Raw genomic sequence first — 22,301 nt, forward strand, 5'->3', positions numbered from 1 at the left:
TGTCCAAGGTTGCAAGAAATCTGGAGAAAATTGAGAAGAAGAGAAGAAGAATAGAATTTATTGATAGGAAAGACAGAGAGGTCGACCTGAGCTAGTGCGCTCTAGTCTGCTACTCTGTACTGGGGAAGAGGGAAGGGGAGTGAAAGTATTGGGATGGATGACGATGATAAGAGAAGTGGTGAGTGCTTATGTACATGAGACAGTTGCCTCGCTAGAGCCGCTCGTCGAGCTTGGTGTCCTGCAGGAACTTCAACAATACTTTTGTGGCACGCATTGAAATTGCAGTGTCAGGCCATGGGCCGAGAATAGCTTCCTCCGACAGTAGTTGTCTGCCAACGCTGGCTAGGAAACTGTCTAACGTCCTTCGCTCCAGCATATATGCTGGGCAGTCGCACAGTACGTGTTGCAGTGTTTCGGGCATCTGGCAGTGTACGCAATCAGGGCTGTTCGATTGGCCGATGAGGTGTGCGTAGCGACGGGTGAAAGCAACGCCGAGCCGAATCCTGTGTAGCAATGATGTTTTGCTCCGTGTAAGCTTCGGGGGCAAACAGAATTTACCGTCTGGGTCAATCATACGTAGACGTCTGTGAATGTTATCAGAGTGGGCTCTGTAAGCCTTTGTAAGGTCCTGCATGAGTGCCTTGATCATGGAATTGGTGTCAGGTCGCGAGTAGGCAATCCGTACTTCATCACAGGAAGGGGAGGCCGATCTTGCCTCACTGTCAGCGAGTTCATTACCAAAAACACCACAATGGCTAGGCACCCATTGAAAGGTGATCACGTGGCCACTTAACTCGGCACTGTGATAAAGTTCGACGATTTCCAGCACGAGCAGATAGTATGGTCCTTTGTTTAAAAAATATTTTAGCGCCTGTAGCGCTGATTTGGCATCGCACAATATTGTCCATTTATGGGGTGTCTGCGTTCTCATAAAACGGACAGCCTCCCGTATTCCCGCAAGTTCCGCTGCCGTAGATGTCGATTTGTGGTCTAATCGAAATCGTTGGGTAATTCCAAGTTGTGGGATGACAAATGCGGCCGTTGTGGCAGATGGCGTGACCGAACCATCGGTATATACTTCTACAGTCCCACTATATAAAGTAAATATATGGGACAGGGTGAGCTGCTTCAAGCCAATGGAGGAGACGTGAGATTTCTTCCTAATTCCGGGTATCTGAAGCCTCACTAGTGGTCTTGGCAATGTCCATGGAGGTGTCGTGGGGATGTCGTTTACCTGGAATCTTGCAGGTACAATGCTTGCGTGACATGCAATAGCTTTAGAAAAAGCACAGTCAAGGTTGATGCTTGGAAGCGTTGACAGTGGATGGCCTGAGTGTCTGGTTAGCAGGCGAAGATAGGTGCGCACAGGTTCACAAGACCTGTATATGTCGATAGGACAAGCCCGTGCTTCCGCTATTGTGCCCTTAGTTGACGTGCAGCGTGGCAAGCCAAGACATATCCGTAGTGCTTGAGCCTGAAGGCTCTCCAGCGTGCGTATACAAGATGACCCCATGTTAGATAACACAGGCATGCTGTAGCGTATGTATCCCACAAAAAGTGCCTGGTACACTTGGAGCAAACTTCGCTCAGAGGGGCCCCATCTCAGTCCTGATATTGCACGAAGAACGTGTATGAAGTTGGTCAGTTTAGCCCTAAGCGCAGTAACATGTTTGGTCCAAGAAAGACTGCGGTCTATTATCACGCCAAGAAATCTGTGGTGGGTGACTAAAGGGAGCGCCGTTCCGTCGACAACGATTGGATAATTTGACATCAATTTGCGCGTAAATGCCATGACTGCACACTTAGTAGCTGAGAGTTGCAGGCCTCTACGGCGCAAGTACTTCGCCGTTATGGTAACCGCACGTTGAAGCCTTGCACGCACTTGTGGACGTGTGACCCCAGATGACCAAATACAGATATCATCCGCGTACGTACTGATACGCGCTGTTTCAGGTAGCTCGTCTGCAAGGCCCACCAGTATCATATTGAACAATACTGGGCTAAGGACACCACCCTGCGGAACACCCCTGCCAACTTCATGTCTATCAGTCTCGCCATCCGAAGTGGACATGAAAATGGTGCGGCCACTGAGGTAACTCTGCAGCCACGCATACATCCGGCCGCCAACACCGATATCCTCAAGCGCCTGAAGAATCGAGTGGTGGAAGACGTTGTCATAGGCACTTTTGATGTCCAGAAATATTGCGCATACTAGACGACGGCGTCTCTTTTCCTGTTGAACAGAAGATACTAGGTCGATAACACCGTCAATGGATGATCGGCCTCTTCTGAATCCATTGATGAAATCAGGAAGTCCACCACTTTTCTCGAGTAGCCATTCCAGCCTGCTCAGTACCATTCGCTCCATCACTTTACCGACACAGCTTGCCAAGGCTATTGGTCGATAGTGTGAGAGATCCTGCGGGCATTTCCCAGGTTTTAGCAAACCCACAAGACGGCTGCACTTCCAGTGATTAGGCACAGTTGCTGTGTCCCACGTAGAGTTGTAGAGCGCCAGGAGAATTTCTCGGGCTTCTACTCCAAGATGACAAATCGCGGAGTATGTAATTCCGTCCGGTCCTGGACAAGTTGATCGGCGGGAAGAAGATATCGCCGCGTCGAGCTCGTGCATGGTAAAAGGCGCGTCCAGACGGTGATCACTAGATGACGGGAAAGTCAGTCGTGAATGGGTTGGTATATCGCTCGAGGAGCTCACGAGTAATTTGCAAAAGTCATCGGCGACCTCAACCTCACGCCGGCCTTGCCCTATGGCCACAGCACTGAACGGGTGAAGCTGTTGTGGAGGCGAGCGAAGGCTTCGTACAATTTGCCAAATTCTAGATAGAGGTTTTCTCGGATCCAGAGAGCCACAGAATGATCTCCAGCGTTGTTTGTCAAGCTTGTCAAGGTGGCGCAGGACATGACGCTGAGCCCGGCGTGATGCAGTGACGTCTAATGGTGATTTGGTCCTTCTGTATTTTCGTTCTGCTCGACGCCGTATCGCGCGAAGTCGCTCGTACTGGTCATCAATAGATGATCTAGGTGAAGGCGCACTGAGGTGTTTTGTTGTGTCACGTAAAGTTGCCGCGATGACATCTTCAATATTGGATGGTGCTTGGATGGCTTGACATGCATTGGCCACAGATTCTCGAAATGCTGGCCAATCGATAGAACGCACAGTGTGCGGAGCTGGGGGATGTAACCATTTCAACTGAACATATGTTGGCAGATGGTCACTTCCATGGGTGTCGAGATCAGTACACCATCGTGTAGCAGACAGCAGGCTTTTTGAAACGAACGCAATGTCAAGACAACTGCTGTAGTAAGAGCCTCGAAGGTATGTTGGTGAGCCATCATTGATCACCATCAAGCCTTGACTAAGCATGAAGTCAGCTAAGTCTCTACCGCGGGCGTTCGTCGAAGCAGAGCCCCACATGGGATGGTGGGCATTGAAGTCACCGATGACTATGTGGGGACCCGGACAAGCTTTCAGTATGGACAGCAAATATCAACAGTCTATGCTCGATGTTGGGGGTATACACCCGCCAATTACTGAGAGTGTGCGCCACTTGTACTTCAGCGTTATGCAAACGTACTCGTTGGAAGCGTGTGCAGGAATGTCTTTACGAAGGCACGTTATGTTCCGACGAACAAAAGTGAGCACTTTGCTTAAATTGTGATCATTCCTTGACCACAGAGGCACATATCCAGATACGCGTAGTAAAGATGTCATGTTTGGTTCACATATCACAGCCACGGGAAACTGGTATTTGAACATCCACTGCCGAAAGTCTGCGAGGCGGCCTCGTAGGCCTCTGGCATTCCACTGCATTATTGCAGATCTTCGTAATTGGTTTTCAAAAGAGAGCGCCATGATGCCTTATTGTAGAGCCGCGAGGAGCGGTTCCAAAGCATCTAGAACATGTAGCGCGGTCTTAGCAGCCGGCGTCTGAAGTCCGCAGAGAAGTGAACGCATCGTAGTTATCAGCTGTTTCAGCATACTTTGTACATTTTCATTTTCTGTCTTATCGTTCTCAACCACCCTTGCAGACACATCACCCGGCGCATTTAAGCCTGTTTGTTTGGGTGGGAGCGACGGCCAGTCAATGTCAGAGTCGGTCGGCGGAAGCGTCGTTTTATGCAGCGCATGTGTTCCACGTGCTGCCGCCGAAGAAGGCACGTCGGGCCCGCATCTTGATCGCAGAAGCAAACTTGGCAAGCGAGGAGTTCGCCATGCGTTCGATGGTCCATCTGTATGAGAAGTACTCTTGTCTTGCTGTCGTCTGTGTCGCGATCGACGTCTGCGGCGGCGTATCGATGTAGCAGCCTGTCTGTGAGTGGAGTTGTCCCGCACCATCTTTCGAAGCACTGACATTTCGTCCTTGATTTTCTGGCAGTCCTTTGATGTCGCTTCATGTGGACCGGCGCAGTTAGGACATTTTAGGGCAGTAGCATCGCAGCTATCATTTTGATGGGCCCCTCCACACCGTTGGCATGTTACGCCGCCCTTGCAAGCTGCGCTTACGTGTCCTATTTTGAAACACTTCCGACACTGCACCAGTTTTGGCACGTAAGGGCGCACACGGTGTCTTACGTATCCAACTTTTACGTAGTCAGGTAATGCTTCAGAGTCAAAAACGATTTTAATACACCGGGATTGACCGAAGCGGTGAATCTGCACTATTGGTGCGGTGGAATTCAGAAGCCGCTGGAGGTCAGTGTCTGCGATTTCTTTGTCCACGTCAGAAATAACGCCAGTCGAAGTTCCTTTTCCATACGCAAAGAAGGAGCGCACTGGGATGTTTCCTAGTAGTGTGGCAGCCTTTAGCGTATCCAGAATTGTCTTGTTGTTCACGTCCATCGAAAGGATGTTCCTCCGTGCGTTAATTCTGATCTCGCAGACTTGGCCGGGCGCAATTCGCTCAAAGTACTCTGTTAAACTCTGCCTGTTCAAGGTATTCAGATCGTCGGTAGCTGTGTTAGGGACGTAAGCAATAGTGAATGATTGCTTACCGCTGTCCTGCCTGGGCAACGATTCACTGTCTGTTGATGTCCTCCTGAGTTTTCTCTTCAAACGGCGACCCATGGCAAGTGTGAAATCGTTGTCCGAGTCCATTTCTTCAACGGTTGAGCTGTCGGAAGATTCAAGGGTGACAGTGGAAGGGCCAGTGCGGTCCCTTGTCTTCGATGCAGCCAGTGGTGGACGACCAGGGTCAAACGCTTGGTTGGGATTCCGATCCCCCATCCTGGAGGATGACGTTGTGCCCTTTACACCGTCTCTGATGTTGAAAAACGTCCGAGACACAGGAAATTGAAGAGACCACAGCTATAGGCGTTCTTCTTCCGAGGCACTCGAGAAAATTGAGGGTATACATTATGGGGTATATACCGATGACATAACCATATGGAGCGCCAAGGGTAATGTAGGGCAGACAGAGAAAAGATTACAGGAAAGCTTATATGTTGTAGAGAACACACTGAGAGACATGGGGTTGCAATGCTCGGCAGCCAAATCAGAACTCTTGGTCATTAAACATCGCAGAAAAGGTCGCAAACCAAGAGGTTACATTCCGGAAGATGAGCCAAGAGTGTGCTTATACACTCATGAAGGATCCGCAGTCAGGCTAGTTGAAACAATCAAGGTTCTTGGGTATCACATAGACGGAAACAATGCTAACTATAGAACAAACAACATATCTCGAATAAAACAGATGAAGTGATTAGGTTACTAAGGATAATTACCCATAGACACAGAGGCTTAGGAGAGGACAGCGCATTGAGGCTAATACACGCCTTTGCTCTCTGTCACTTCACTTATGGGGCTGGATTATTCAAATGGAAGCAGGCAGAACTTAACAAACTTCATGTGATGCTCAGGAAGCTCGTTAAAAAGCCCTAGGGATACCTAGTAACGCTGCAACTGACAAACTCATGAGTCTAGGGGTGCACAACACAATGGAAGAAATTGCGGAGGCTCAACACCTAGCGCAACACGAAAGATTGACAAAATCGCGAGCTGGCAGGAACATATTACAGGCAATAGGTGCAGAACGGAATACATCAAGGAGCCCAATAGAGGCTGAAGTAGAATTAAGCACTGACGTTTGGAACAAGATCAGAACCAACGCTCTCCCCAGAAACATGCATCCAGAATATAATGTCGAAAGGAGAAAGGCAAGAGCTAAAGCACTCTTGCAGGAAATAGAATAACAGAACCAATTGGCAGCTGTAGTTGATGCAGCCTGGGTGAAAGGTAAAGAAGCATATACGGCCAGTGTCTCAAATTATCAAGGGAAGGTGCAAGATGCTATCACTATTTTTACCAAGGACCCCATGGTGGCGGAACAAGTGGCAATTGCTCTAGCCATCAGGAGTAATAAGTGGGCCTGCATTTACAGTGATTCGAAATCCGCTATAAAGTGTTTTGATAAAGGCTACGTAGCTGGTGTTGCAGCGAAACGTTTTGAAAACATTGGGATTATGAGAACTGAAATTCGATGGTTTCCTGCGCATATGAGAAAAGTGGACGAGACTCGGATAAACCTCGATGAGGTTGCTCATGACTTGGCACGAGGACTTGGTAACCGTGACAGTCACAACCGAGCCGTTCACCATCAAGCCAGGGAGTCTAGTGATCATTAAATAACATACAATGACATTACCAAACACTACTATTTAGGACGCAGGCAATTCCCATTGCCACATTCCAAACTGAACAGGGCTCAGGCAGTCTCACTGCGCTTATTGCAAACAGGTACATATCCCACACCGTACACAATTATTAAAATATATCCAGAGAAGGAGATTAGGATGCACTGCAACGATTGTAATGGCATCATTGGAATCAGACATATGCTGGCGGGGTGCCCTGCGACTCTCCCCAACCTCATTGAAGAATGGACACAGTGGGAGAAAAGGATTCAAAGCCCATTGTTTCAGGACCAACTAAGGGCCGTCCAGAGGGCGCATGATGTTGCTGAAAGGCTTGGCCTGACAGTGCCAACGTGGGAGCGGTCCGCCTTGACTTAAGAAGTCGAGCCTCCAGACCTCATTCCAATAAATGTTTTCACACACTCACACCTATAGCAGCCGTCATTATCTATTCGAAAGCTGATTTCATCGTAACATATTCTATCAATAAAATCTTGAAATCTTGCGCTGTATCCGAACTAAATGACTCGACTATATTCGCTACCCATTGCCGATCCAACGGGCAACAGGCTTCACCTTTTCTGTCGAGGCTCTTTTATGCTAGCGTCTGATTCGGTGTATGCATGCAACGGTGCGCTAAGGCGTGGTCTTATGAGCGGTAGCGTCTTGTCCAGTGTTTTGCTTATGGCTACCGAGTTTCGTGCGCATATTGCCAGAAAAGTTCATATTAACTTTCACCTCTCTACTTTGCTGTACACAGAGTGCGCCCGGATTTCATATGCAGCCGTGACGTTTTGAAGCTGTTTCTCTGCACTCCTTACTTGGCTAAAGATGAGTGGCGAGTGGCAGCACGTCGCATCGAGGGCGTCGTGTACCTGCGCAACGTTCTCTCGAAGGCGGAACAAGATCGACGTCGTGGTACCCAAGAAGGAAAGGCAAACTGGAGCAGCAGGTTCCGACAGCACATGGTCTCATGTATGTGTATACCACAATTGAAAATGCAACGATCTTGTCAGGTTCACGGCCAGCATAACTTTACACTTTTCTTGCAAAATGCATGCGAAGTAAACATTATGAAGGAAAAACAATTAAGAAAAGAGTAACTGGTAAAAAGTCTACAAGTAATCACTACTTGCGGCGACTTCTTACAAATTCTTTGTCGTAAATAACCCGTCATTGCATTTCAGGTCTATATATTAAACTACATACTTAATAAAGTAAACGTAAAATCGCTTTGTGCTTTAGGGATTCCTGCATTTATACATTTTACGTTGGTCCGCATCAGTGCTCAGTTGCTGTTTCACCGCCATAATAGTCGATTACTCAGCAGATATGGCTTTCTATATGTAGCATCTCGCTCAAAACAGGCGGCACTTGCTTCTTTCTCTTCTGAATGGCGTTAGGAAATTCGTGTGAAGTTGAAAACTATGATGACCTACTTATGTTGAGGCTTCAATATTTCCTACGCAGGCCAAAGAAGCAGTAATGTTGTGCCCGATAAGATTGCCGACGAAACGCAGACGTACCATGCCGTCCTCCAGAGCCAGCTGGGTACTCACAAGATCATCTTTGAGGCCGAAGTGATGGCAGTCGACAATTCCCAGGGATTTACCAAGTCCGGCCTGAATCCCTACGTGGAATTCAGAACATGCATTGATTTTGACGGTTTTAAAAAAGGAGAAAAATACCTCAGGTAGGCACCGATGACAGCGTCCCAGTTTCTGCTTGGATGCACGGTAAGGGCATGCCAACAAGCGGTAAGAAATCATGAGACAGTCATCCTTTGCTTGTGCTGGTGTACCCTTACTTTGTACCACGTACCACGCCGACCAAAATGCTGGTCGTAAGGTTTGAATGTGTTACGACGTGCGGAATTTTAATGCACTACATTTTGTGCACAAGAGCCTCGTTAAATGCGACATTTTTAAAGCTGGCGTGCTTCCCTTGTGGTCAGGAAAATATGAAATCACAGAAGCTATGGTCAAGAAAGGAATTATTTAAGGTATTTATATATCAAACCTCTTGTAATATGCAGACAACAAAGTGTGCACATTGGTTTCCACCATCATCCCGTAGGATAGACGTACGAGCGAGAGCAGGACCAGCGGTGAATATTCCTTGGTCTGGTGCGCTCTGCTATATTTCCTTTTGAATACAGTGACCTTAAACAGACAGCGTGTTCGCCGCCATACGCGACCCTACGAACACAAGATTGACTCCTCGCCCTTAGAGGTGCAATATCTAGCAAACCTTCCAAGTGTTGCCAATTAGTTGTAAAGTTTACGAATTCGAGTTTGTTCAAAAAGTTCACGAATGTTGTATCAAATTTTGGGAAAAATACTGTTCGCGGGTACTTTTTCCCTAGTCAGTCTCCAACGATATCCTTTCAAATTATCTGCTTGTGAAAACGCACTGAAGTAATTGTTTCAGCTTTATTGAAATGAGTTTCGGTCACAGGTACAAATCTCTCAAATGGTGGGCACACGCCCGGCTGGCTGGTGCATCCAGCCTAGTGTGCGGCTCGTGCAGCGAAAGTGGCATGGTGAAACGCATCGAGAAGCTGCAGATCTCCGACATTCCTAAAAAGACGAAGGTCAGTGACCCTCCTTTTCAACGTAACTAGGCTCCATGCATTCACATTCAAATACACGTTGAAACCTATCCGTACCTGGTGTCTTCCCTGCAAACACTGTATTGGACAATGAGTCCTCTAATGGTTTTTCGAAGCTCGAATTGGCAAGAACCAAGAACCGAACTACGCGTTTTATAGAACGAACAGCGTCTATACGCTTTAGTGCCTTATGCTTAACTCATAAAATTGAGTAAAAATATCGATTAGCAGTCACAGGCTAAGAATTAACACTGTTTCTCTGTAGTTTCTTTAGCACATTGTGCCCCTACTATTATGTCGGATTATGATAGATCATTGTACGAGCTATATACCGAAGGCATGTTTTTCGAAAGCCAGGTGGGAAACTGCCTGGGCCTTTATTCTTGACATCCAATGATTTAGACATGCGTGTGACCACTAGGGCAGCCGTCGTTGAGAGTCGGCACAAAAACATGTCTGGTCTACGGAGCAAGGAAGTGGGTTATTGGGCTTAAATTTTATGTTACGTCATTGTGCCTCTGCATTTCAATAAACGTTTTCCACCAATTATCGAACATTTTACACCACTTCCAAAAATGAATGTTCATCAATGTTAAGCCATTCAGACACAATGAGTGACAGCATCGTCACTGGGAAAATTGTTGCGGCTGTAGATGCGCCTCTGTTGCAAGGAACACGTGTCAATGAGCCGGTGATATGTGAAGAAAACGTCGGAGGCACTCGAACGTAGCAGAATTTGTTGCAGTGTCTTGCCGATGACGTGATATTGCTGTTGAGGAACATCTCAACTCTTCGTGAGCATAGCAGTTGTTTCACATCAAGCTGTTGTTGGAGGTCGTGCTGCGGTTGCGAATAATAATTATAACTCATTATTTGCCGCTGCGGCTAAAAATCATCGTGAATACCACACTATATGCCAGGAAATCGCAAAACAAAGTTTCCCAGCAGAAGTTTGTCGCCCAAACATATTTTAATAAGATGCTGTCTGCCTTATCGCCAGGAATTCTCTTTCATCTATGGGTCCGAATTATACCACCCAGTTCTGTATTGAGTACAAAACTTGTCCCACATTTTCTCTACATCGACACGCATGCATAGCACAGCTTCCACATACTGAAGCAGCGTGGCATTTAAGTGGAGCGTGAAGTTTCTGAAACCGAGAAGGCACATTCCTGCACAAGTGCAGGTGTTCCTGTACGATGACGTGCGCACGTTACATCCAAATGCCGAGGTGCGTTGCAATGACTTTTTGTATCATTCAGCAACGCGCCATAACAAGTCACGCGCATCTCTTATCGTTGTACAAGCACACCGAAGACGTCGCACCTGCGGCTTATCATTGATGGACTGCAGCCACAGTTTTAGTTCTTGCACTGTCAATTCCGCAGTCGCAAACAAAGGAGCAAAGTACCGCATGGTTCACTGACGCATGCAAGATGGCGAATGATTTCTACTGCGATATCGGGGCTCGTAGGCAACCAGTCTTGCCAGCCGAGAGTAGTGGATGCAGATATGTCCCACTATATGCATACGATATACCTTCTCTGACTTAACACCAGCAGTAAAAAGTCATGATCGGGCAAGTCGGTCACACACCATGCACACCCGTCACAGAGATGTCACAAGGACAACTGTTTTAGACAACGGCTGCCAACTTCACTACACCGCTCAGCACAAAAGCGTCATTGCCTGGCGAGCTGCTGGAAGTTTTCATCCTTGGCCGCCTGGCTGATCTACGCTTTGCTACCACATTGGGTGATGGTGACTGCGTGGCGGGAGCCTATTGCTGAGGCTGTGAAACTGTAGATGGTTCATCTCATTAGCAGTGGTGCCTCGCTGGCGAATGTCATATGAATATCTTTCTGGGTTTCCAAAGCAGTCAATTGTTTGAACACAGCGGTTGCTAAAGACGGGTTCGTACTATTCCTCGGTTGACAGGAAATGATGCCTGTTGCTGCGGAACTGCTGTTGTACTTGCGCCTTGATTTTCCATCTGCAGTGTTCGCGAACTTGTACAACATCTCCTTTCTTCAAGACAGGCAGCAGACGACCTTGCATTTGCTCGATGCGCTTCCATACGTATTGAGGACCATCAGCTGCAACGTATGGTAGTCGTATTCTTAGGCGGCGGCCCATCAGAAGCTCACTAAGGATCCACTCATCTTCAAGAGGAGTGGATCTAGTATTACAGGGCGAACCAGAGGAATTCTTTTCTACTCGACGAATTTTGTAGCAACCGCATATCAACATCCGTTTTTTGTTCTTCGCCACCGTTATTTGACACCGTTCTTCGCCAGACCATTTGACCGGGAATATCGAGGACTGGATGTTGTGTGATAGAATTCAGAAGCGTTTGCGAATTGCCTGAATACGTAGCAAGCAAATTGCAGACCGCTCTCAGTAATACCTTCCAATGGAATGCCATGTCTGCTAAAGATGTTTTTCAACACATCAACAACTTCCCGGGCATTTGTGCTACGCAGCCGCTCAAAGTTTAGTAAGTTGGAGCGTGGGTCATACTCCACAATATAGCGGGGCGCCTTGGATTGGCAGATATCTACTCCCACACAATATCACGGCCATGCTGGTGCTTCGCGGGGCGAAAGGGGCTCGCACGCCTGACTAAATGCGAATGTCTTGCACATGCTGCATGACCGGAATAAAGCTTCTATATCACTGGCCAGAGCAGGCCAGAAGACATGTGCCCGTGCTCTAGTTTTGCACTTATTAAGGCCCAAATGCCCGTCGTGAATCCGGTGCAGCATTTCCTGTCTCAATGTAAGTAGTGACCTCCGAGAGACCATCAGGGCCATTATACGCAAAGAACTGTGCTAGAACGTTACTTCGTCGTAACCCCAGGTGTCTCCTTTCACTGACATCGCCAAGGACGAACTTCGATGGTCACTGCTCGTTTCCGAAGTGCAGCCCCATTCGCTGCTTCCCGTGCCGGAAGCGATGACCTAATCTGCCGTCGCATGGGGTCAAGGTCCCCCTCTGCACCCACGCCAGGGCCCTGAAGCACCGCGATCCCGTCGTCCAAAGCCGCCGACGCCAGAACGCCCACTCGTCGCCCCGCGCAGTACGAAAGGAAGACAGAAATTCGGCGAGCCCCCGACAACACCCGCACTGCTGTCACTGTGGGGAAGCCAGCCATTGGTACCGCCGATGCCCATACGGCTACTTGGGACTGAGAGGGTTCACCGTAAACGTGCCGCGTCCACAACTTGAGGAGCGCCCACGTGACATCGCCAACTACCTCGCCGCCACACAGTGGAGTCCTCGACGACCGTCCCGTTGCACTCATCTTGCCGCTATCTGTCGCTGCGATGCCAACCATACACAGCCCGCCCAGTACCGCTCTGAGAGTCCATATCCGGAAAACTAAAAGCAGCAACGGATGGAGGTGCGGCTGCAGTTTGTTGGACTGATGAAGATCCTCCGCCGCCGACGAAGACGGCGAAGACGGCGAAAATCCTGTCTCGATGACATCTCAACGAGACGCCGCCATCCCGACGAAGTCTGGAAGCAAAGAATACGCCGGCAAACGACGACCTGACGGCGCCACATACCAGCCACAGGTGAAGGCGATGCCGCCGTAATCTGACGCCAAGACCCAACTGTAACCCAAGACAAAAAATGGCTGTGGCTTAGCTAAGGTTAAGCCCAGGATTCGAAGCATACTAGCCCTTATTTTAGTTGTTGAACCTCTGTTTAGCCTGGTGAACTGCTGTTGCTTGGCTATATTTGGTTCGGCTAGACGAAGAAACAACTCATGCGTTACTCTGCTTCGCCTTCAAGAGTGGAACGCGACAGCGTTCCCGTCGACCCGCCAAGGGGTGTAAGACAATGGGCTACGGCGCAGCGACTACGCGCCCCGCATTGGACGCGGTGAGCGTCGAGCAACGCAGCGTTCGGCGCAGCAACAAAATGTGCGCCTGAGCAAGCGACGCACGCCTGAGCCTTAGAAACAGCTCGTTTCTAAGGCAACACCGCATAACCTAGAGGCGCTTTTGTACCGCTTTGAAGCATCGTACTCGTGGCTCAGTGAGAGCGATCAATGTTCAGATGTGTCAGAGACACACACATGTATAAGGATCTTGTTGAAGTGTTTATACCTACACCAGTGTATCGTTCTATGTATTACTTAGGGCCTGAAGGAGATGTTTTCAAGCGAGTCAATAATATGCCTGTACGAGCTAACACAAAATCATTCTTTTTCAAACTGCATACCGGCACACTGCCTGTTAAGCCATGGCTAAGAAGCAAGGGCTTGTTTGTCCCAGGGTCAGACAACTGTCTTATATGTAACAAGGAAGAAACTGTCAAACATATTTTTCTTGACTGCCACGATGCCCGCTTTCTTTGGGACATCCTGCAAAGAACAATAAAAAAGGAGCTTCCTATCACTGCGTTCGGAATAAGGTTTTTGCCATGTGCTGAACCTGACGGTGTGCCGGTGGACATGTTGATGCTATTGTGTATGCAAAGTGTGTGGCGAACTCGTATGGCTGTACGCAATGCTGATGTTGATGCAAGGCCAGCAATGTATTATTTTACCGAGAATGTTAATTATACAAGCGAAGTGTTGAAACTGCTAAGTGATCCGCCAAATTGGCTTTCAGTGTTGGACAGTTTGGCTTCGATGAAGCCATTTTAACATGACACGTCAGTCTTAGTAAAGACTAGACGTTTTAACATTCGGATTCATTTGACAATATTTGTATGTACTTGCCAAGCCGGTAATAAAGAAAAAAAAATACTCGTGGCTCAGTGGTAGCGTCTCCGTCTCACACTCCGGAGACCCTGGTTCGATTCCCACCCAGCCCATCTTGCAAGAGTTGAGCCAAAGCCACCTAGAAAATCAGTCTCTGTAGCACGCCGCAACCTTCGCTTCTCATTCCAACGAGCAGTTCTGTCTCCAGGAGGCATTTCACCTCGTGAGCGTCAAGCAGAGGCAAGCGCAGCTGCTTATATACCGCCGCGACGGCGCGAGTTGGAGCCCCGTTTCTCCTCTGTCGTGACGTCACGGTGTCACGTGGTATTGAAGGCGACACCGCCGCGCCTGAGGAGCTGGGTTGAGCTCTCGTAATATGCTTCGCATAAAAACGACCACCCTCCACACGCTTCTCGACTGCCACGCAGTCACCGCCTTAGTGGACACAGGAGACGATTACTCCGTGGTGAGTGGACTTATCGCCGGCCAGCTGAAGAAAGTTGAGATTGCATGGGAAGGCCCTCAAATTCGGATCGCTGCACGGCGCCACATAACGCCGGCTGGAACATGCGCGGCAAGAATTACCGTTCATGACCGGTATTACCCTGTCACATTCGTTATGCGCCAACACTGTTCACGTGACGTCATTCTCGGCATGGACTTCCTGAGCAAACACGGCCCAATCATCGACGTGAAGTCGATAACGCTGTCGGAAGATCAAGTGACACCGCCGCAGAGCTTTCGTAGTCGCCACACCTTGAATATGCTTGAAGTTCGAGGGAGCATCCAAGCTGGCTCCCACGTTGTCAACTCCATCGGTAGAAAACACCCGCAGACGAAGGCGTCATCGAGGGCGACCAAGGTCGCTTGCTTGACCGCGAAATTTTGCAGCGCAAGAAGTATCGCTCACCTGCACCGAGGGAAAACAGAAATGGTGCTAACCAACTTCAGCCAGGAGTACCAGCACATCAACAACGGCACGACAATTGCGTACAACGAGCAAATTCTGGAAACCAGCATTGAGTTGGTCCCCCCGGATACTGCCGCATCTACACCGACGACCATAGTTCCCGATACAGAATACAACATAAATCCAAGTCTCTCCTTCAGCAAGCAGCGACGGCACAGAAGTCTGCGCCTAAGATACAAAGAGTGCGTTTCGACGTCATGGAGGATTCAGCAAATACCAGTCGCAAAGCATCGTATAATACCTTAAAAGTGCGGTCGACCACTCCGCCAGAGCCCTTGCCGAGTTTCGACACGAGAACGGGAAGCTATTAGGCAACAAGTCGTCTTGCATAATTCCGTAGACATAATTCAGCCGTCGAAAAGCCTGTGGGCATCTCTTGTAGTCTTAGTGAAGAAAAATGACGGAACCCTACGGTTCGCGTCGCTTATTGTCGACTGAACAAGATTCCGGAGAAGAAATTATACCCCCCGCCATGGATAGACGACGCATTGGAGCGGCTATGGACCGCTAAATACTTCTCGTCGATGGAGCTGAAGCCTGGCTACTGGCACATAGAAGTCGACGAGAGAAATCGCGAAAAGGCCGCCTTCACATAATAATAAGCGCCGAACACTTCGCTGAATAACAATGCGCAAACCTGGAGCTAAGCAGCCTCGTCGAGTATTTAGAAGGGTAATCCGACATTGCCACTAGTGCATTTATACGAGGATTGCCTTCGTTATCACTTCAAAACAATTATCTCGCCAGTGTGCACCAACAACCTTGTTCACGTTCCCTCAACGCTGCGTCCAGCAGTACTGCACGCGCTTCATGATGACCCGACAGCTGGACGTCGCGGATTCTACCGGATGCCATCGAGGATACAGGATATGTATTACTGTCCGCGCCTGACCACCGACGTCGCCCGTTACGTCAAGACATGGCGAGAGTGTCAGCGATGGTAGGCGCCACCGACAAGGGCAGCAGGATTACTACAACCGAACGAGCCTGCTAGCCTACCATTTCAGTAGATCGGGATGGATTTGTTGGGACCCTTTCCGAGGTCAACATACGGAAATAAGTGGATCGTCGTGTCGACGGGCTACCTCACCCGCTTCGCAGAAATGAAAGCTGTGCCGAATGGTAGCGCAGCCGAAGTGGCGAAATTCTTTGTCGAGAACATCCTGCTGCGATATGCCGCCCCAGAAGTCCTCATCACCGACAGAGGAACGGGCTTTACAGCGGAGCTCACGAAAACCATTGTGCAACACAGAGAAGCCACGGGAGGGCAACTGCCTATCACCCGCAGGCGAATGGTCTTACGGGGCGCCTGAATTAGACCCTCACCGATATGGTAGCAGTGTAGGTCGACGTCGAACGAAAGACCTAGGATGCCGTCCTGCAGTACGTAACATTCGCTTATAACATGGCTGTTCGAGAAGGAACACAGATCACTCCATTCAAGGTGATTTACAGCAGAAACCCGACGACAATTCGACGCCATGCTGCCGCACGTCTGCGCCGAAGAGAATCATGACTTCGCCAGCTCTCTTCTGCGCGCCGAAAAATCCCGACAGCTGTCCCGCCTGCGGATCAAAGGCAAGCAGAGGACCGACAGCCGACACTACAACCTGCGACGACGCTACGCCTAGTACCAGCCCGGCGACCGCATTTGGGTTTGCACCCCAATACGCCGACCAGGACTTAGCGAGAAGCTTCTACGCCGCTATTTCGGAATCTGCAAGATCATCCGACGCATTCGCGTGCTCTACTACGAAGTCGTACCAGATGGCATTTCGCTATCACAGCAGTGCCGCTCACGACCTCAAATAGTCCCCGTTGTGCGACTTAAGCCGTTCTGCCAGCGCTAGTGAACTTGGGGACTTTGCATAGCTGACCTTTGGACTTTCTTTTTTTCGAGACTGTCACATTGGACTTTGTTTTTTGGATAACTGTCTTTTTGTGCTGCTCTCTCCTGCTATGTTTGTAGCATCGGGACGATACTTTTTGCGAAGGAGGAATTGACACGTGGACTTGTTTATCTTTTTTTATGAGTGCTTTTTTACCGTCTAACAGATATTGTCGCTCAGCGCGCCACGCGCCTGCATCAATCGTAGGATTCTGGAATCTTATCGATGGTTATATCCGCTGTCTGTTTTCACCGAACCTTCTCTAATCTGATTGCACCAGCGATTTCTCTGGAATGTTGGATGGCTCGTGTATGAAAGCCGACTGGCTGGATCGGCCGATCAAATTTTCGACTAACGCTGACTGTGTTCGCCACTATCATTGTTCTTTAAGCGTAACCTGCTTTTGAGGGCACAAGTTCGCCCAAGAAATGGTTGGCTTCGGCAATTAGAGTTTTGATGTCTTCTTCACCGTCACTACCACATGACAATATGTTGAGTGCCTGGGCACAGGCGTGCATCGAGTAATGAGCTTGCAAATGAAATAGGGACTCCTATAGCAACTTTTATATCAACTAAGCCTCGCAATCCATCCACACACCTCGCGGCCACACGCTGAAAGCCGTTCCTGAGGAAAATTAGCACTTGGGGAATGGATGCGCAATCACTGAACAAGCTCCATGTAATTCAGCCACTTCTTGAGAAATGACCATGTTACAAAATTGCGACTATCTGTCCTTTTTTGCCCCTTCAGAATGAGGAACAAATATGATAGCCACTAATTTTTGTAGCATACAAATTACGAATTCCCGTAAATCAAAATTTTCTTTGCCAAGAACCTTTCTTTGAAACCAGCGCGGTGCTTAAGTTTGTGATTGATATATTTGTAGCCATTCCTCAATTCAGAGGGTATTGCTGCGAGCGTACTGTATTGTAGGGCACGTTCCTCCAGGCCCTTGTGATCAAGGGCCTCAATGAGGCAGTAGTGCTATTGGAAGCGACGCATTTTATTGTGTTTTCACTTTCTCTAATATGTTTCACTTCCATCACCAACATCACTCTTCCCAGACAATATTTTCCTACTTGTATATTTTACGTAACTCACAGCGAATATTTTAGGCATCTACACAACCACGTTAAATCTGGGATTTGTCGTTCACCGTATCATCGACTTCCCCATACCATTTTTTTTGGCGCTCTTTGGCCATTCTTAGCCCTTCTGCCGAAAATCTCCGTGCATCATCATCACCATAACAGCTCAACAGTGTTTCAGGGAACCTATTTTCACTGAAATATTTGTGCCCGGACTACGCATTCAACGCAATATAGCATTTTATAGAGTCCGGTGAGTGCTACGTGACATCAAGAATTGTTTTAGACCGTTTGCCATATGTACGTAGGTGGTAAAATCTTAGACTGCCTTTGGTGCTATACCGCCATACCTGTAGATTCTTTGTTTTTCGCCGAACGTTTTTTTTTCTCGTGTTATTGTTCGGCGCAGGACGAGCCTTGACGCATTTGAAGTTTCTCGAATCCTCTTGACGATCCTATAACAAAAGAATCTCGTCTGCAATCAGACTGCATGCCAAACGCAAATAGTGGTGTACTTTGCTTTTTTATTAGGTTGAGTGCCGTAATCTTGTCTTGTAGACAACTTCTAGGTTTGTTTAATTTCGCATTAAAATTTTCTCTAACTTTCTATTCGGAGACAACGCACGAGAAGCATTTTGACACAACTGCGAACTGATATCAAACGGTGTACGTTGTTGAGTATACACGCAAGTTAGAGGCGGAATAAGATGGTGCTAGCTAAACGCTGACCTAGCCTTACAAACGTACCTCGGCCATTGCCCTCCCATCGTCTAATTTCAACTTGAGGGATTATTACACAGAGTGGCACATGTCAAACGATCATGTCAGTTTTTTAGTAATACTGTCAAGACGAAATCAACTAAGCGGTCAAGCGCTCCAACCAATTCCAGAAGTCAAGTCTTACTGGATCAAGTGATTGGCGGCTTCTAGGAAGTTCTATTAAACTTCACTTCGACACACAATCTAGTCAAATAAAGATGAGGTTGTGCTAACGTGTATCATGAGTCGCGCTCTGTTCTCATACAACGCGGCAGGTACAGGGCAGAGAAAGAGGCTCTTTATAAGACAGATTTTCGCCGGCACGTGTACAGCCGCTAGCATGCTACTCTGTATAGGGAAGGAGAAGGGGTTTGAGATTCCAGAGGAGGGAGAAAAGAGAATAAAAAATACGTAATACGCCAGCGAACGCAATACTAATATTCATAGGTGAGAGGGCAGGTCATTTTTAAGTTTTTCTATATGAAATTTTTACTGTTTAATCTTTCCGATTAAACGAATTTGTGATGGGTATTTCAGCAATAAATTCAAAACCAGATGCTGTTTTGGAGGGCCGGGCTTTAGACCTAAGCATGTGTGGAACGTCATGTCCATTTGTCAATCGAAAAAATTGGCTCTCGTCACGGTACGCAGGGCACTCAAGTAATGTGCTCCACTCAGTGTAAATTGACACAGTTATCGCACTAAGCAACAAGTGTACGCCCTATGTGTTCCAGACATTTGTTCGTGTATGCCACGTTCAGTCGATGACGATGGTACAGTGGTACCAAACGGCAGCTGTTCTCTGTTTCAGTCTAGCGTTTTGCCGTCTGTTTATTTCTAGAAGTTCTGGAAGGAAGAGGAGTGCATGCGATTCTGCGATAACGTTCTCTCTTTTATCAAGGAATATGTCCGGGATGATGAAAGGTCAGTGAAACGTATGAACTTTACTGTGGTGCATATGGCGGGTCGTTTTTAGCGCTTGAGAGCACTCTGGAAGTGAACCTAAATTCATATTGTGCATAATAGCAATAATTCATATAATAGCATAATAGCAATAAATTCCATCGGAGCGCCAGGCTCTACATCGGAGCACTACATGCTGCTCTCAACGCCAAGCGCGACCTTGACTTTGTAGAGTTCCGGTGAGGTGGCGTCTGCAACTTCGGTTGAAAGCAGAAACAAGGGCAACAATCACGTGCAGATTTATCAAGACATCAAGACGCAAAATCAAAGGAAGCGTGAAAAAAAGTAAGCGCGCCAAAAATTTAAATTTCGTATTCTGCGCTTATGCTGTTGTATTAACTTTATTATAAAATCAAAGATATGCCCTGAAAGCAGGTAGAAATACGAGAAACAGTGCTTACTTCTCCGGCAGCTGCCGTAAAACGCCGCGCCGCTGAATGCCGCCATTGTGGAATTGTTTCGGCAGGAATTTGAACGATGTATTTTCATCAATGCTGCATAGATGGCGCAAGCAGGTGTCCAATAAGTTGGACAGTGCGGTTTTATGAGGGTGAAAGCCTTGTGACAGAAGTGCTGTCTTATTTCTTAATGTCCAATATATTGGACAAATCCCCATAGCGGGGACTCAGGAGGATAAGGCGACGTCCGTGCTTCGCAGTATCAAACCGGGGAGAGAAGCCCTAAATACATTTGAGGGAAAACAAAGCGGTGCCCTTTCTGTTTCGTACCTATGGGGCAGCTGCTCCCCCGTGTCCCTAATCTGACTTCAGGCTGACTGCAGCTCAAGTCTATTCTGCACGGCCGCTAACCCGAAATTAAATATGGGTTCTAGAAGTGGGTTAGATGACTAAGCTGCATAATTCTGAAAGTGCTGGACATAGTCTAGGTTAAGACATGTGACTAGTAATTTGTAGACCACATAATCATGCAGAAAATTTAAAACGTCGCTTGTTTCTGTCGATAGGCGTTTACGTTGGCAGGGCCGCATGTAGTGCTAATTTGAGGGAATAACAGCGATATAAATTTAGGTGTTTCGAACGCATTATACAACTTGTCCCAATGACTGGTTTGCACTCAAGTGTTTTTGAACCTTTTTGTTCAGGTATAAAACAAGTCAGGTCTTTCAAGAGATTGCCTCTTCTGCTATTTGTCGAAATTCACCACCGTTATATCTTATAAATGTTTTCGTCTTGACCAATGTACCAATATAACGAAGGAGGAATGTTACAATAATGTGCCGTAAAGATGTATAATAAGACGAAGCACCCTGACGACATTGTCAAGAAAAAGTTGTGAAAATTCGCTCCATGTCTTGATATATAGCCCACCGAAATATGCGGTTCATTGCGTTGAAGTGCGATAGAAGGGCAAACGGGCAGTGACCGCCGATCGCTGGTATGCGTAAATTTTGAATTAGGCAGTTGCCAATTCATTTCGAAATGTCACCCAACAGCAAAAATTAAAGCTGCGAAAAAATCTGAGCACTCCTAATCACTTGCAAAATGAGAAAGCGATATCGTTCAGTCGAATTCGTTCAGTCGGCCCTATGCGTTCCACTCTTAAAGGGGGAAGCTTAAGCGTCCTTTAAATTCATTTGGCCTTACCGAGGCGCAGTTACAACGCAGGCGAGAGTGAGGGTGACGTGGCTTCACAGCGATGCCTTCTCACCCAACACCAAGATGAAGTGTGAGGAGAGGGCGGATCAGTATACACCTCTTTATAAACCATCGGAACACCTGCTGCGCTAACGCGGCAGTAGGTGTTTCTTGTCGGCTGTTTTCCTCCATCGAGGCAAAATCATGACTTGGCGTCACAGGCAATGGGAATGTATGTGCAGTTTTTTGCTTGTCCAGACGACAGACGCTGGCTTTTTCGCTCAATGGGCCATTTGACGCATTAGCATCGGAAGGTCCGCTTGTTTAACATTCTCAAGCATTTTTTGTGATGCGTGAGGAATGTCTTACCCCTTTTTCCTCCCGTTTCTTCCCACCTCTATTAGGACGTACCTTTTCAACGTCGCGATGGAGACTGAAACAGGCCACTCATCAAGACGGAAAGTTGAATGTAGGCGCCTTCAGAATCCTTCACGTATTCCAGTGCTGCCCGACTGGTACCTGCAATCTATGGTAACTGGCAAATCTACCAGTTAATACCCAACTTAACGACTTCGGACCACATCTACGTTTCTTGAAGACACCCCAGAGAAGCCACGTCCTTCATCAGAGCCACCTCTCGAGTGTCTCTGTGTGGACTCTATTTTCATCTGCTGGGCAAAACGGCTATGTTTACATCAGTTGATTTACTCAACAGAAAACGTGCATGGTCGCTATTTATCAATGACGCGACAGCATTTGTGACCAATATTTTATCAGCACGAGCATCCATCATGCTTCTTTTAATCCTTTAATATCAAATAAATGATAGTATTTTTTGTTAGTACCGTATCCGTGTAAAGGTTCTCGCAAATGACAAGCCGAGTCCGTCTATTCCCCGCGTTGTTCTTGCTAGCCGGATAGCGATGGTCTCGACTTTGGCAGCCCTGACGCCATGCGATTGCAAGGGACAATCTCTCGACCCCATACCCACTTCTAAGTTGTCATAGTACGTGACGCTTGCTGTTGCAAGGATGTTCAACTTCATGTCCGTCAGCACCAA

The 22,301-nt window shown here is 47.8% G+C and overlaps 1 protein-coding gene across 3 annotated transcripts in view; it reads left to right on the forward strand.

The window, feature by feature from the left end:
• The window catches only part of LOC135909507 (decapping and exoribonuclease protein-like), a 55,644-nt gene extending 33,562 nt beyond the window's left edge, over positions 1 to 22,082 (forward strand). The window contains exons 2-6 of one of the 3 annotated variants that reach the window (XM_065441477.2): positions 7,412 to 7,626; positions 8,122 to 8,344; positions 9,109 to 9,244; positions 19,525 to 19,607; positions 21,646 to 22,082. In XM_065441477.2, coding sequence (XP_065297549.1) covers positions 7,412 to 7,626; positions 8,122 to 8,344; positions 9,109 to 9,244; positions 19,525 to 19,607; positions 21,646 to 21,796 — 808 coding nt within the window. In that variant the 3' untranslated portion in view covers positions 21,797 to 22,082. The remainder of the gene's footprint in view (positions 1 to 7,411; positions 7,627 to 8,121; positions 8,345 to 9,108; positions 9,245 to 19,524; positions 19,608 to 21,645) is intronic. The other 2 variants (XM_065441478.2, XM_065441479.2) reach the window with 2 other exon arrangements.
• The last annotated feature ends 219 nt before the right edge of the window (positions 22,083 to 22,301 follow it).

This window comes from Dermacentor albipictus, chromosome 5, assembly GCF_038994185.2.
Source record: "Dermacentor albipictus isolate Rhodes 1998 colony chromosome 5, USDA_Dalb.pri_finalv2, whole genome shotgun sequence".
Taxonomy (NCBI): domain Eukaryota; kingdom Metazoa; phylum Arthropoda; class Arachnida; order Ixodida; family Ixodidae; genus Dermacentor; species Dermacentor albipictus.